The 15,423-nt window shown below is 42.5% G+C and overlaps 1 protein-coding gene across 1 annotated transcript in view; it reads right to left on the bottom strand.

Annotated features, from left to right (window-relative positions):
• LOC308374019 (connector enhancer of kinase suppressor of ras 3-like) overlaps positions 1-15,423 on the bottom strand; it is a 52,045-nt gene that overhangs the window by 4,793 nt on the left and 31,829 nt on the right. The window contains exons 6-16 of the mRNA XM_080849708.1: positions 14,225-14,344; positions 13,833-13,892; positions 12,224-12,292; positions 11,963-12,115; positions 10,705-10,820; positions 10,057-10,241; positions 9,353-9,439; positions 8,822-9,078; positions 6,253-6,290; positions 4,433-4,466; positions 74-127 (exon numbers count right to left, since the gene is read on the bottom strand). Of these exons, the coding sequence (XP_080705834.1) occupies positions 74-127; positions 4,433-4,466; positions 6,253-6,290; positions 8,822-9,078; positions 9,353-9,439; positions 10,057-10,241; positions 10,705-10,820; positions 11,963-12,115; positions 12,224-12,292; positions 13,833-13,892; positions 14,225-14,344 (1,173 nt within the window). The remainder of the gene's footprint in view (positions 1-73; positions 128-4,432; positions 4,467-6,252; positions 6,291-8,821; positions 9,079-9,352; positions 9,440-10,056; positions 10,242-10,704; positions 10,821-11,962; positions 12,116-12,223; positions 12,293-13,832; positions 13,893-14,224; positions 14,345-15,423) is intronic.

Genomic DNA, 15,423 nt, shown 5'->3' with positions numbered 1-15,423 from the left:
GGATAACCTTTGCTAGTGATATATGATGAGCGATATGAATTAACATGCATTTTTATTTTTTTCTGGAACTTACAGGGTTGTATTCATCAGCAGCCATAGGAGGGGCCACAGAAATGGGAAAAGATGCCTACAAGTAAAAAGCAAAAGGTCAAAAAGGCCCATGGCAGATCCAATACACTCATAAGCAGAAAGACAGACATCGTACATATTGCCACATGGTAAAGTTGTTCGAGGTTTGACACCGCTATAAGGGGAAGTGATGTTACAGAGGATAAGAGAGCATTTCTTAACCTCTCCTGAGAGCGAGTTACACAGCATCAACATGACAATTGAACATCACAGATCACCATTTCATATGTTTCATGAGAACAGACACATCCAACAGAGCATCACTGATGACAGCATATGACAGAGAGAACCTGAATCATTTCCCGTCTCTGACAAAACCTCATAAGAAGGGGAAAAAGCTGTTCTCCATGCAACAGTTCTCCATGATCGTGCGTCTGATTACTTTCAAATGGCACACAATCTAGAAAACTATGCAAACAAATCTTAAAAACTGCCCTTAAAATCAAGACCTTATTCACAGTAAAAAAAAAAAAAAAAAACTTGTCCAAACCATCAAGGGATTACTCAATATTCTTTTTAAGTATCAGTTCCTCTTTGTAGGAAACTCAACAGACCACAGCAGTTGCAGAGATAGTTAAGGACAACTCATATTTAACATTCATAATTTTCTTAAATAAATAGCATCTCAGACAGCCAGCTACATCAGTATTCATTCTTGTAGGGCAGAACATTACATTGAATATTTCCATTCTAAAAAATAGGAAACAGTCCATGTTCGCACATTTAACAGAAGATGTTTAAGTCCTCCAACGAAGGGAAGTCATGACTATTAATGAGTAAACTAAAGTGGTAGACGAAAATACTAATACCACTTTGAGAAGTGGATATTTCCTCTCTTTAGCTGCTTCTCCCCATAGAGTGACGGCTTCAAAAGCCTTATCTGTCGTTTGAGTATGATCTAGTAAATGAATCACGCACCTGCTTCGACAGTCCAAAACCTGACAGATATGCCGCAGCGTTTATAACTTGAGCTCCATTCAGACTGCCCGGGGTCGATAATTAGAGTCATTTAACACTACTTCTCCGAAACATTGAGGAACGGTCTGTCATTATTGCACAACAACGCTTAGTCAGTTTCCGGTACAATTGGTAGCTGATACAGACGCCTCATCACTCGAACCTCTGCGAATGTCGAATTAAGCTAATAGAGTTTTCATTTAAAGACCTCTAAAACATAATTTTGTTGACTGACAGTCGCGTGAACAGCCACCTACGTAGGCTATGAGTATGCGTGTGGTAATGTCCGCACCATCTGAGAAAGAGGAACAACTTCTGTGCAGTTATGTCAACTGTTGAATCCAAGAGCACAAGGCTGCATGTTTCCCACTGCAATACTAACGACTGCAATTCCAATATAGATAATATGCTTGACAAAATATAGAATTCTACAGTGACTGCAAAAAAAAAACTATATTTTTGTAAAAAGCAACCCTAAATCTATTTTGTTGTGACAACATGTGTGGCTCAATCAACTATTTACACTTTTGGGACAAATGGCAATGGAAGTCATCGTGACTTTTTTTTTTATAGGAGTACACTGTAGTGACCAGAAGATGTCGCCGTTGTATCTTAAGTAGGCTTACTTTTTCAGGGCCTTGCATTCTGAGTAGTGGGATATTGGGTATCTAACAAGTGGCGCAGACCGTCATCTATATCTGCTGGTCACTACAGCAGTGTCTGGCAAAACCATTAGTAGAAGGGGAAAGCGATAATATAGAATCCTACAGTCTCACTTTAGCCCTCTCAGATGAAAGGCATGCATGTTGGGCTGGTAACAGCATTCACTCAAGGTGAATTAGCAGCTGTTACTGTAACATGGATGTGTCTTGACACTGACAGGGAATGTGAGATATTAGCTGTGAGATATAAGCTACCCCTCTCCTTATGCTGACTTGGTCAGCCTGTCATATCTCCCATGATGTTGCTTAGAGATGTGTTAGATGCTTTCTAATGTCAACCCAGGGCCCAGTAAAAAGACATCCATCTTCCCTTTATTAGGAACATTATACTAATACTGGGTAGGGCCTTGGTTTCTCATAACAGCCTCAATTCTTCGTGGCATGGATTCCACAAGATATTGGAAAGATTCCTTTGAGATTCTGCTCCCATTCTATCATTATCATGCTGAAAGTAGCCATCAGAGGATTGGTCAACTGTGGCCATGAAGGGATGCACATCGTCTGCAACAATACTCAAATAGGCTTTCAAGCGGTGATTAATTGGTGTACATTTTTGCAGTCTTCAAGTGTCTGGTTTTAATGAGCCTGTGCCGACTGAAGCCTTAGCCCTCTGTTCTCTCTCTCTGATGGCTAAAAGAAGTGTACCCGACGTGGTCCTCTGCAGTTGTAGCCCATCTGCCTCGAGGTTCGACCTGTTGAGCATTCTGACATGCTTTTCTGCGCTCCCCAATTGTACAGTGTGTGGGAGTGGTTATCTGAGTTACCGTAGCTTTTCCGTCGGCTCGAGCCAGACTGGCCATTCTCTGTTGACCTCTCTCATCAACAAGGCATTTCCGTCTGCAGAATTGGCACCCACAAGATGCTTCTTTGTTTTTCGCACCATTCTGTATACATTCTAAAGACTGTTGTGTGAAAATCCCAGGAGAACAGCAGTTACAGATATACTCAAACAAGGCTGTCTGCCACCAACAATCTTGCCACGGTTAAAATCACAGAGATGAGATTTTTCCCCCATTCTGATGGTTGATTTACATTTATTGAAGCTCCCGACCCGTATCTGCATGCTTTTATGCATGGCACTGCGACACGATTGGCTGATTAGATATCGCATGAATAAGTAAGTACACAGGTCTTCCTAATAAATTGCTCAATGTGTAACTAGTCTATTTGCAGTTTCCTTGAATTGTATCTGTGTCAGATATGGGATACAGTGTCCTGTGAATGCTTCAGTCTTTCATGTGGTCCAACACAACTCCAGTTGCCTGCTTCATGGGAACGTGGATTGGTCACACCATTGTGGCACAAAATCTCCAATAGCCTTCCATGCTGGGAACTGTCACACCAGTTAACTAAATATCCCCCTGGGTCAGACTCTGGATCTCTGGGGCACAAAGTGGCCATTCTTTCACAAGACTCTTTGCCAACGCTTAGTCTGGTGGCAGTATCAGGTTCTCCAGTTCTACTGTTCATACTGAGAAACGAAGCGAGAATGGCACTGGCAATCTCTCAAATGTTGTTTGATGGTAATTGCTGTGTTACTTGACACAACGTCCATGTTTGGAAGAGAGGATTAATCGTCTTACTGGCAGTTTACTCTTAATGGTAGTTAGTGCTTAGTTAAGAGCTAACAGTGGGCTTCTCGACCGCTTTCTACCAAGACATCTATAGGACATTAGGATATTAACAACTCAATCCCAAAATAATGTGCATTCTGTAATATGGTTTCTTTTAACAACAGCTGGATCAATTAAACAAATGCTTAGTCATGAAGCCATCTTAATTGCTGTTCATTCATTCATATATAGTCAGGTCTGACATACCAAGACAGTGGCATGGTTTGCTGTAGCAGAGGCTCAGCACCTGCAGGTATATCTGATGTGTAAACTCAATGTACGATCCAAGGTTCGATTTCAACTTGGTGTCTGTGTAAGGCATTAATAGGCAAAGATGTCTACCACGGCAGGGAGGGGTAGGTGTGGGAATATGATCCACCGAGACTCAGATACTGATCGTTGAGTTGTAGGTCAGGTAATCTGATGCCTGCGTCTGGCATGGAGCCACTCCTCTTTGAAGGCCAGGCTGAGCTGACGCACTGGGCAGGATTTAGGTTCTTACCAGCTCCAGTACCAGTACACACACATGGCTGTAGCCAGTCTATGAATCAAGAAGCCAAACAAGTTCTTATGCTAAATATTGTGCATGCTCATGTGACATTTTAACACGTACGTGGTATTGAGCATATGTGGAATGGAATGTAGATGTGGATTGGAAAATACAGAATGGATTGAACTGCAGTTATAAATTAACATTTACATAATACTGCAAATGCTGTTATTAGCATTTACATAATACTGCAAATGCTGTTATTAGCCCCCGAACAACAACAGCATTCTTTCCCCTCTAATCTGCAGTACATGATGATCATACACTGTGGTCAGTGTGAGTGAAGTCAGCGCTGCTGGGTAGCTTTCCCTGTTTTGTTAAAAGGTGTTTAAACTACTCCTTCATTCTCCGTTACTACATATGGAGACATCACTGACTGATCTCATCATTGATATGCAGTTTCTTTAAAGGCATTGCAAGATGGTGTGATGTAAGGTTTAGGGTATAACAGGTGCTCTTACTGCTTGAGAAAAGGACCACGAGCGCTGGTTGTATCTGTGAAAGGGGAACAGAGAGAGATGAGAGAGGAAACAAAAAGAAACATTAGGCCCTGTTCACGTTTAAGGTTTCAACACAAAAAGTGATGAGTGAGTGAGTGAGCGAGCGATAACAGTCAGTTAGAGCTAATGTCGGATTACAAAGTTGTGCTTACACTCAAACATACTAAGCTTGGGGGCCACTTAAATATACATCACCCCCAACCAAAGAGGGACTAATCACCTAGTCACAGACTATGTGTGGTCAAAAAACCTGCACAAATTACATACATGGCATACATATGGAAGGAATTCCCCCAAGGCAGTGACTATGTTCCTCCAAGTACCAATAGAGTTCACCACAATATGCCGTTTCAGTACAACAGATAGTGAGTGTGGCCCATGCCAGGGCATTATCTCTCTCCCAGAGTTATGGTAAATTAGGCAAACACTCAGATGCAGTCACTTAAAGTACATGTATAACCTGAACTTAAAATACACACGTGCCCACTGATAAAAAACACTAGGGAGTCACCCTGCAATTTGGGCGAATAAAAAAGCTCCTTGGTTTTCCTCATTTTCCTGTCAATTCTATATTTTACCCCTGGGAACTCAAAACTCACTACTGTCTGATCTGTGGATATTCCATAGGAAAGGTCACAAAACAATTACAACGTGGACCAGCTAAGTGCTATCTTCAGTGATTTCCATGCAGTTATTAATCCAATAAGGCTTCTAATTTATTTGATCCAGTAGAGATGGAGTTGATCCACATACATGTAATCAAACACATACTTTCCTATGCTAAATATGACAATATGCTAATTAACTATAGTGTTGAACAATATAGGGCTCATGTTAATTAAGGCTGGTGACTTAAAATAGCTAGTAATATTATATTGGCCAGGATGCGCTATGAACATTAAAGAAACGCTCAAAGAATGAGCGATTCTAGCATTGTCAACCAAAACTCCCTTCTTATCTTCAAACTCCTCACATAGATCAGTTAATGTTGGCCTGAAATAAAACAGTGTAGACAATAGCGCTCAGTGTAATGGTCCCAAGCCTTATCTCCCTTTTGTATTAGGAGTGTGACTGACGAGTGGGGAGCAGGCCTTTAAATAGCAGCCATAGCAGAGGAGAGGAGAGGGGAGGATTACTCATCAATCACACCCGTAATGAGGGGAGTCACACCCCCTCCAGCCGTGTGAAAGGGCCACAGGCTCAGACCTGGGCTGTACATGGCTTGCCTCTCCTCTTACCTCTCAGTCAGGTTTAATCAGTAAGCTGAAATGACCCACACACACACACATGGCTCCATGCTCGCTCGGAGTCTTTGGCAGAGCAAGGAGCAATTCACAGAGGGGCGCTGGCCATGATTTGTGTCCTTCTCTCTGTGATCTGCCGGGATCATTTTCTCCTGTTGTTTCACATGCTGCCTTTGTCTGTAACCCGAAACCTTGGATTAAAAGAGCACTGTGTGTGCGATGTCTGCTAAGCGTGCTTCATCAGAGTTCTGTCTGCTACACCCTGTTGTCTGTCTGTGGCCCAAAGGGCGCCATGATGTCAGCCCCTCGCTGCCTGCGGCGACTTCATGTGGATGACAAACTGAGCTGCCCATCCACTTCCCTGCATTCCTGCTAAAGAAAAGCCACCACATTCCTGGCATGTGACACCATCAATTAGGAGAGACTAAATCCCTCACGACTTGTCAAAACCTCCCTGCCCAGAGATGAGTGACGGCCATAGGGGGAAGTGAAAGGCAGCGTTTAGTGTAGCTGTAGAGGCACTGACAGACTACCCACCTGTCGATGAAGCCCTGGCTGGAATTCCAGTCCGACACCTAAAGCAGAACATGAACACACGTTAACATTCCCTGATCTGCCGTGGTGATCTTTTGATCTGTGTAGGGTGGATGAGTGTTGGACTTAGGAAGGCTTCAGAGATATGCCCCAAACATGACCACAACCGCAACAATTTACCCAATATGGTTTGAATAGAACTACCTATTGAGTAGAACTGCCTATTGCTGAGCCCTACTGTACACATGCTTAATAGGAAAAATATAATTAATTCATTACACAGACCAGTTGTATATAAATTTACAACTGGTCTGTCAACCAAGGTATGAAAAAAAGACTTCCTTCCACAATATTCTGTGGGAACTAGCATAGAAAGCTAATGAGCATTGATGTGTGAGGAGTTACACTAGTGTGTTGATGACAGCTTTCACACTCTGGCTGTTCCGGTACACGTGCTTGTGTCATTGGTAAGTGTGTGCTATCACTGCAGACCCAGTCCATCGGTTAGCAATCATGCAGACAGATTGTATTCCAATCGCAGTCATTCACAGGCAACAATATAGCATGCACTGAATACATCATTCAAAAGGAAAGTCAGCAGAACAAGAGGTGGCTACTCATGAATAAACTACAGTTGGAGAGAACACAGTGCCAAGCCAGGTCTGAAGCCCAGTGCCTGAAATGGCTAAATCTTTAAGGAAAATTAAGCTTCCATCACACCACGACTTTCACATTTCCAGGTGTTTGGCTTTTGTTAGTGTTGAAAGGCCAAGCAAAGTAGGTTAGACACACTCAGTTAATTCATCCAGTAATAAGAACTTAAGAGGTTAGTCAGTCCTGCAGACAAAGCACATGCAAGTCAGGGCATGACAGGAGAAAAGAGTGCCAGGAGGGAAGGAGAGAAAGAAGAGTTGGGAGGGGAAATAATGCTGAAAGGTGCATTATGTGTCTGTCATCTCGGTTTGGAAATAAAATGTGACCATGCATCCGATTTTTTTTAATTGTATGGAATGGATCAAAGATTGATTTTGAAATTTGTCTGTAATCACCTTGTGACTGGGAAAGATATATAACTGATTATAAACTTGCCAAAGCCCTTATTTAAGAAGTGTAGAATTTCCCAAGAGATTCCTTCAAACTAAGTCATTACATTTGAGACATATATGTAAAGGGTAGGAATAACACATCCAAGAAGTCTTCACAGGGATGTTTCTCCTGGTCCATCAGGGTCAGTTAATAGGCTTTTTATGTGCATGAAACATCTGCGGGAGTGCTCATCTCAGCACTTTGGAAATCCTGTTCCTGATAACCCCTCTTTAAGATCAGAGTTCATTAACCCCAGGTAAGCATACTTCCTTCAAACGTTCGGTCTAGCATATCTTCTAAACAAATGGCATTCCGGCATATTATTATTATTTTCTAAGTAATTATGACTTATAATAACAATGCCACAAGTCTTAGTTGCAATGAAAAAAAGACAATACAAAACAGTAATACAATGATCTGCACCTTTAATAAACTATTAACAAATTACAAAAAAATGCAGTTAAAGTACAATGGATTGTTACAGTTTTAGACATATAGCATTTAATACTGTTAAACTATTTCTATTCTGTGACCCTTGACATGGAAATAATCCGCAGCACTAGGATATGTTGTCTGTTAAGTATCCAAATCAGATATTAAAGGGGACCTTTAATCTAAGTAACACCTGTTAAAATGTCTGCGTGCTTTCAGCTGTCAATAAAGAATCATGTATCCAAGCACAACATCATTTGCAAACACAGGAGCATAACCTAGACAGTGCCAACACTGAAGCCCAGAGCCAATCATTCAGTCACATTGTGACCTATATGCATAACAGCTCTTTATTCCCAACATGGGTGGGCTTTGGCTAACACTAGCCACTGTTCTCGATGCATAGCTTGTGAAGATGATAAAATAAGCAGATGCATATTTTAACAACAGCAATAGCAAAGTCACAACACATTAGAATAGTGACTTGATTTAAACATATGCATAAGCATTTAGAGTCCTCTTGAACACCTTTTGCTTGTTCACACTGCTTTACTGAGGTAACTGAAGGTGCACACGAAATGGAAAAAACAACAGAAAACCTTGGCAAGTGAGAATTCAAAACAAATGATAACGGAAGGTTCTAAGTGGTTTTCATGCTGAAATGTCTTAGTAGTTACAAAATACTGCTTATTCAAAAAACCAAAACTGACCTGCAAACACTACGAACTATCAAAAGCAATCAGTTCTGCGAACCATAGCACCTCTATAAAGTTTTTTTTTCTTTAGTTTGTGCTGGTGAAAAATCCCAGCTTGATGCATTTTCACATTTCACTTTGAAATGGTCCAGAAAAGCGTTGGAGTTAGCAAGTTAGCAGGCTGGGGAATGGAGACGTTGAGGGGAGGGTATAAAATGTGAGAAAAAGACAGAGAAAAAGATAGGAAGACACCAGTATAAACAGCTGGACAAAGGCACTGCGCGGACAGACAAGGGAGCCCGGGGACAAGGAAGCGAAGGTCAGTGAGTCAATAGCTTAAGCCGTGTGATCCAACTGACCAGTAACGAAGGCTCTGCAGGCGGCCGCTTGGGGGTGGACGACATGGGGGCCTTTTTGGACAGGTCCTCCTGGTAAGGGATTGTAGCGCTGTTGTGAAGGTCAACGTTGACGAGGTAACGGCTGTTGCGTATGTGGTCGATGCCGCGGACCGGCGTTCGGTCACCGTTGGATCTGTATGTCAACCCACCGGCAGGGCTCTCCTCAGCAATGGTTGGGATTCGCTCATTGCTCAGGTATCTGTACAGGAGCTCTTCCCCTGTGGAGGACAGAACATTACAGCGCATTCAGAATCTGCTGGAAACACACTGAAAGTAAACCTACAATCCTTTCCTAGCCCCTTCTAAAAGGGTAGAGAGTGTACTTATTTATTTTATAACTGCTAAAATACTAAAATTTGTTTGAGACTGTGCACTTCACACATTTCTGTGAAGTGATTCATCAAGCACAACATGGGCCAGAAGACATGTGTCTGTTTGTGATGTTGCCAAGTTGCTAACTTAATTGTTGTCTTTTGAATTGGTGATGTTTACCTTTCTTGCCTTGTGGCCATGGCTTAGCGTAGCCTTCATGCACACTGAGGCAGGTGTCCACAGGCATGGAGAGAGGGCGGGGTTTACCTGGAAGCGTGATTCATGGTTAGAAATACATTTTACAGCAAAAAAAAATATTTAGTCATTGAAATAAACTTCAGAAATAAAAATCATATAATTTGAATTATGACATCTGAACTCTAAATGTATGATCTTGAAAGTCTTCAGGGGTCAAAGAGTTTAAAGGCAGCACAGTTGAAGCATTGGGAAATTAAATTCAATACCGTTTTATATGTCCAAGCCAATACACGCATTTCAAAGGCTGTTGACTGCTAGTCGCCAGTCATCACAGCCCGTGTGGGTTACATACTCCCTTCACCTCCACATTAGCATTATTACAAGCTCAAGAAACGGGGAGTTTTCACTGTATGCATAAATCAGTCTGCAGACACGCTTATCTCAGATGTCACTCCCGAACTTACAAGCCAGCAACCACAAGAAGACATATCTGTTGGAATATTTATGTATTATTCGTCTGCTACACCATTTTTATATGTCCCTACCTAGCATGTTTAAGTTATGTTTGAACATAGGATAAAGTGACTCCTTTGTTGATGCATTTATTCCCTTACAACAACTCATGGGTAAAGCTAAAGCTATCGACAATGTGTGGATCATGTGTACTTCATGGCTTTTGGCCTTACTGCGTGAGGTGGTGCGCTCTCTCAACCGCGGCTGGATGACGTGGGCCTCCACTGGGTAGACGTTCAGTTTGTCGTAGTCAGCGATGGTGAAGCGTCGCCGGTTCTCCAGGTCAAGGAACGAGTTGGGTGATTCTGAACCCTTCACAATCTTGTGAATGCTGGCAAAGGTGCTGTTCCTCATATCACTAAAGGGCACAGACAGGCAAAAAACAACAACGTCTAGTGAGTCAGTGTAAAGGATATGAGTCAGGCTCCGTGTCAACATTAACCATCAACAGTGATGGATGATTAGAACAAATTATGAATTGAGATTCCAAACATTTAGAGACCAGCATAGACAAGCAGTCCAATACAAAGAGATAAACAGATAGATAAAATAGATAGGATGGAGATAGAGGAGGGGTGAGAGGGAGGTCGCACAGTGACTGAGTAAACCAGAGAGATGGAGGCTTTTCCAGATTCGACACGAACATTGCATAACCACTGTGGTGCTAGCAGGGCAGAGAAGCAGAACAGAATGTGCTGTGGTTTTGACTGTCTAGGGTGAAGGAGGGGCCATGAAGAGACGCTGTGAGAGCTGAGAGCTTCAGACTCTTCAGCCTAAAGCCTCAAGACTGGCGAGGGAGAAACCAAGCTCATTTTGCTCACCGTGGTGTGTAGGGGACTGAGGGTGGTGGGGGGATGTACAGGTCCAGGATGGCAGGCTTCCTGGTGCTTCCTGCTGTGTTTCTGGGAGACTGGGCTTTGGTCGGGGAGTGGGTGTTCTGTGAAAGGGAATGGAAACATTCAGCAAATAGACATCCATCTATTTGGCACCTCTTAAGCATGTCAAACGCACATCTTCTAAGCCCAGCTCTTCCCATATTTTTTCTCCCACTGCCGCATTACAAACCCCTGTGTTGTAATGTCACAGGTTCTCCACAGCCTGGCACTCGGCCAGTGCCACAGACACATGTCTGATTCATCGTGTGTGATCTACCACTGCTTGGCAGCGAGTTAACCTCAGAGATCTGCCACCTTGATTTCCAGACACCGTGTTCAAACAATTACACAGACAAGCCCAGATCGGCCCATTTGTAATAAGAGGGTCCTTTTGTTTGAGGGAAACACGGAGATGGCTTGATCAAATTCTGTCTTCCCAGAGTGTACACAAGCACCTGAGGGCCGATGCATGGCTGCTAGCCAGCCGGGGAGACCAAGCTTGATTACAAGGGCCTTTTGTTTGTGGAGGATCCCATTCAAACGCAGGGAGTTGGGACATAACAGCCCTAACAGCCTAATTTCCCCAATGAACACGGCTTCTGATCTGGATTAGAATTACATAAATGTCTGAATACAGGAATTCGGGAGCCTTGATTATGCTTTTTAACAAAAGGTGTGAGTGTTGTCTGACTTTCTTTTGAGAGGGTTGGTCTAAGCTACTCAATGAGATTGAAATCGATTTCAATTTCATTTAATACCTGTTGTCAAAGGTTTTTTGGATGCTAAGAACGGCACAAATTCACCCCATAGTGTGCAGCTAGTGAAACAAACTCTGAGGACAACAATGTGTGTTCTCCTTTGGGAAAGGCACTGTTGTGTCAGTCATTACAGATCTAGTCATCGCCACAGGCTCCAGCTGAATGACATCACAGTACATTTTGTGGTATACTCTGGTATTGTGGAGAAGAATGACAGCATTGTTCCCAACTTGTGCAATGAGCTAATATGACGAGAGCCAGGCCTGCCGTCTGAGAATCAAGTCATACTCAAAAAAGAAAACCCCTGTCCCCAATGACCATCAAGTTGTCCGAATGGCAATTCTCCATTCTCTACCTAACAGACATTACATTCCTAGTAACTGTGCTAGTCATCCTCAAACAGATTACTCAAGAGATGTCAAATCATGACCGAATGTGAAGCAGACCTGCAATTGAGCCATTGGAGGTTTCCAGCGCATGTTTTTCAGGGGGGCAGGGGTAAATCCGGAGGTGCCTGTGGGTCTCTTCTTTAGCATCAGTGCAACACCTTTGGGATCTTCCCTCAGCTTGGCCACCAAGTTCTTCAACTGCCAGCCAACCTGGACAACAGTGACAAATCATACTTGATAAAGAGACAGAATATTCTAGAATAGCATAGAATCTAGAACATAATGCAATCCCTACCACTTATCCAAGGGATTCCTTACCACTGTCTGATGGTTGACTTGGATCACCTCATCACCTGCATGTATCTTTCGGGTCATATCAGCAGGAGACTAACAACAGGAAAAGAAAAAAGGCAGAAAAAGAAGACAAAAGAAAGAGGATATTAGTCCCTAAACTATCAGCAAAATACAGCAAGAAGTATGTGCACAATATAGACAGGGAAAGCTTCTTTGAGGCTGTTTGTAGACAGAGGACTTAGTCTTTGTTAGCATTCTCCTTCCTCTTATCTGCGCATTAAGTGGGGTTGACATGAAGCAGACCATACCAGACCAACACAAACCATAAAGAAGAAACCTGAGATTAGAAAGCAGCTCTGCTTTTTGAACAGATGAAAATGTCAGCGTGATTAATTGGTAGCGATTCGTCATAAACTGAACCCAAATTCCTGAGTGGAGACATGGGAATCTGTTGGAGAGTTGGAAGACTGGAACTGCGTGCTTATGACATAACACACCTAAGAGGCTCTGCAGGCAGCTAAAGGTTCATCATGAGTCCCTTGTTCCCCACATTAAGTAAAGGAGAGCACGGAGGCTGATAGCAAACACACAGAGCTGGCAGGCCACAGATGGAGGGATGGATAGACGTGACCCACAGTTAGACCCCCCGTCTTTCCTCCCCCCCAGAGCTGTTGGCAGGAGCAGAAAACGCTTTGCAGACATTTGTCTTTGCTTACAGATGGAAACTGAATGGGGGTAACGCATAAGAACTCCAAACAGGAAAATAAAAAGACAGAGAAAGGCAGCTGATCATCTCAAATGCTTTTATCATCTTTGGTAACTGATCGGTTTACCATTAGAAAAACAATAAATGGTAACTGTGTCTTCTATTCACTGCCCAAATAAAAAATATATTGTATACACACACACACAACAAAGTGTCAGTGCTATCTACATCTGTAGTAAACTATACATGTATTTCCATGCAAAGCCCATCATTGTAAATCTCTTTTCAGGCAAAACCATATTTGCCAACATGCAAATCTGGCGCCAACTGATTTCAACCGTATTGTTTTTTGTCCATCCCATAGAGAGATCTCCCCACGGTAAGGCAAGAAGGCAGTGTTATCATGGTCTGCTGCTGGCTTCAAAGACCACCTGCTCCTCCTTCAGTTTCACTCATTTTTCAGTGTGCCATATATTCCCTCTTTCTTCTCTGTTGATCAGTGGCATTGGTCGCCAAATATAGTGACAGGATTCTATAAAATACATACATTTGGCAATGACCCATCCTTAATCTCTGCCAATCTACTCTCTTGTATATGAGAAGTACATTTTAACAACTAATTGAGTGTATGCGTTATAGCAGCTTTTTGGGGGGCTGAAATGGCTTTACATAAGTCACCACAGACAGCGGATGGGAGTGAGGGCGGCTGTGTGGGTAGGTGTGCAAGTGTATTTGTGTGAGTGCGAGTGTCAGAAGGCGGTCTTCTGGTCTCATCAGACACTCTGAAATCAAAGCCGCTCAGATGGTTCAATACGGTGCCTGGTGACGACAGGGCCACTGGGGCTGCTCTGGTTAAATTTATCCCAGCACTCGGAGATACCGGGTGGGCGCTCCGAGCCCCTGTCTACATCCGCCGGTCTTACTCACATGCTCCGTGGTGCCGGTGATGACGTGGAGGCCGTCGTAGGTGGACTTGATGTACATGCCCTGGGGGAGGAGAGGAAAGGAGAGGCACCGAGTGAGTGTCAGTCTGACAGCACTGGGCTGTAAATACGTCTCAAAGGAGAGGAAACACCAGGCTTTACAACCACCAGACGGGCAAAGGCAACGATACAACACAGCTATCAATATTACACTTCCGGATATCACACAAACGGAAGCAGGCAAATTGGAGTTTGGGAGGACTGTGTTTAACACAAAATTGATGTTTTCAGATGGATGGATATCAGCTAGATTGTGTCTGGATTGTTTGACATAGTCTCCTGACAACCTGAATGCAGATCATTATAGATGATGAAGTTCATAACCAAGTGTCTCACCAGGCCCTCTCCAGGCTTAATGTTGTTTAGCTGGACCTCGTCCAGGCAGGCTGATTGGCACATCAGGGGGTCAGATGTAGTCCTCACAGTCTGGTCACAGATCGTGTTCAACACCTTTGACTGCAGGTGAGAGGAGACAAAAAACACACAGTGGTCAGTAACTGAACAGACACACAAGAAGCAAAGGTAGTTTGGTCAGACCAAACAGAACAGACAAACTACAAGCAATTCTTCAGTCAGTGCGGTTACATGATGGCATAACCCCGATTTCGGCCAAAGCCCGACTTCTCTATCCATGGGGGGTTAACTGCGTTATCTCACAGTACATGGCAGTGACAAATCCAGATCTTGGCCGCGTTAGTTCAAATCAAATGGGGAATGTTTACAAGCGGGCATCTCCTACTGTTGATTATACAGTAAATAAGTTGTGAAATGAAACAAAAACAAATCACAGTTAAAGTTGTATTAGTATTGATTGATTCACATCGATATGAATGGATTACATTACTAACAAGTGGTGGAAAAGTAATATGAAAATATTTGTTCAGTGAATTAGCGCGTTCTGTCCAAAACAGTCGCAGTCAACCTTTCAGTTTCGTTTCAGTATTTCAAAGTGAATGAGAGGTAGCACAAGAACAGTGAGCGTCTAGCAGCGATTATCATATCATAGACATATATGATGCATGTATATACAGCCGCCGAAAAAATGAAGAGACCACTTTAAAAAATTTATCAGTTTTTCTGGTTTTACTATTTATTGGTATGTGTTTGAGTAAAATTAACATTTTTGTTCCATTCTATAAACTACTGACAACATTTGTACAGAATTTCAAATAAAAATACTGGTCATTTAGAGCATTATTTGCAGAAAAATGACAATTGGTCAAAATAACAAAAAAGATGCAGTGTTTCCAGATATTGATTTCTAATCTCTTCTTAAGTTAAAGCATTAGTATTGTGTAGTTTAAAAATGAATATGAACTTGTTTTCTTTGCATTATTCGAGATCTGAAAACATTCCATTTATTTTGCTATTTTGACCAATTGTCATTTTTCTGCAAATAAATGCTCTAAATGACAATATTTTTATTTGAAATTTGGTAGAACTGTTGCCAGTAGTTTATAGAATAAACCTAAAATGTTAACTTTACTTTAACTCATACCAATAAATAGTAAAACCAGAGAAACTGATAATTTTGA

The sequence above is a fragment of the Sprattus sprattus genome (assembly GCF_963457725.1).
Source record: "Sprattus sprattus genome assembly, chromosome: 13".
In the NCBI taxonomy this organism is placed as follows: domain Eukaryota; kingdom Metazoa; phylum Chordata; class Actinopteri; order Clupeiformes; family Clupeidae; genus Sprattus; species Sprattus sprattus.
This window is presented reverse-complemented; position numbering and strand designations above follow the sequence as displayed.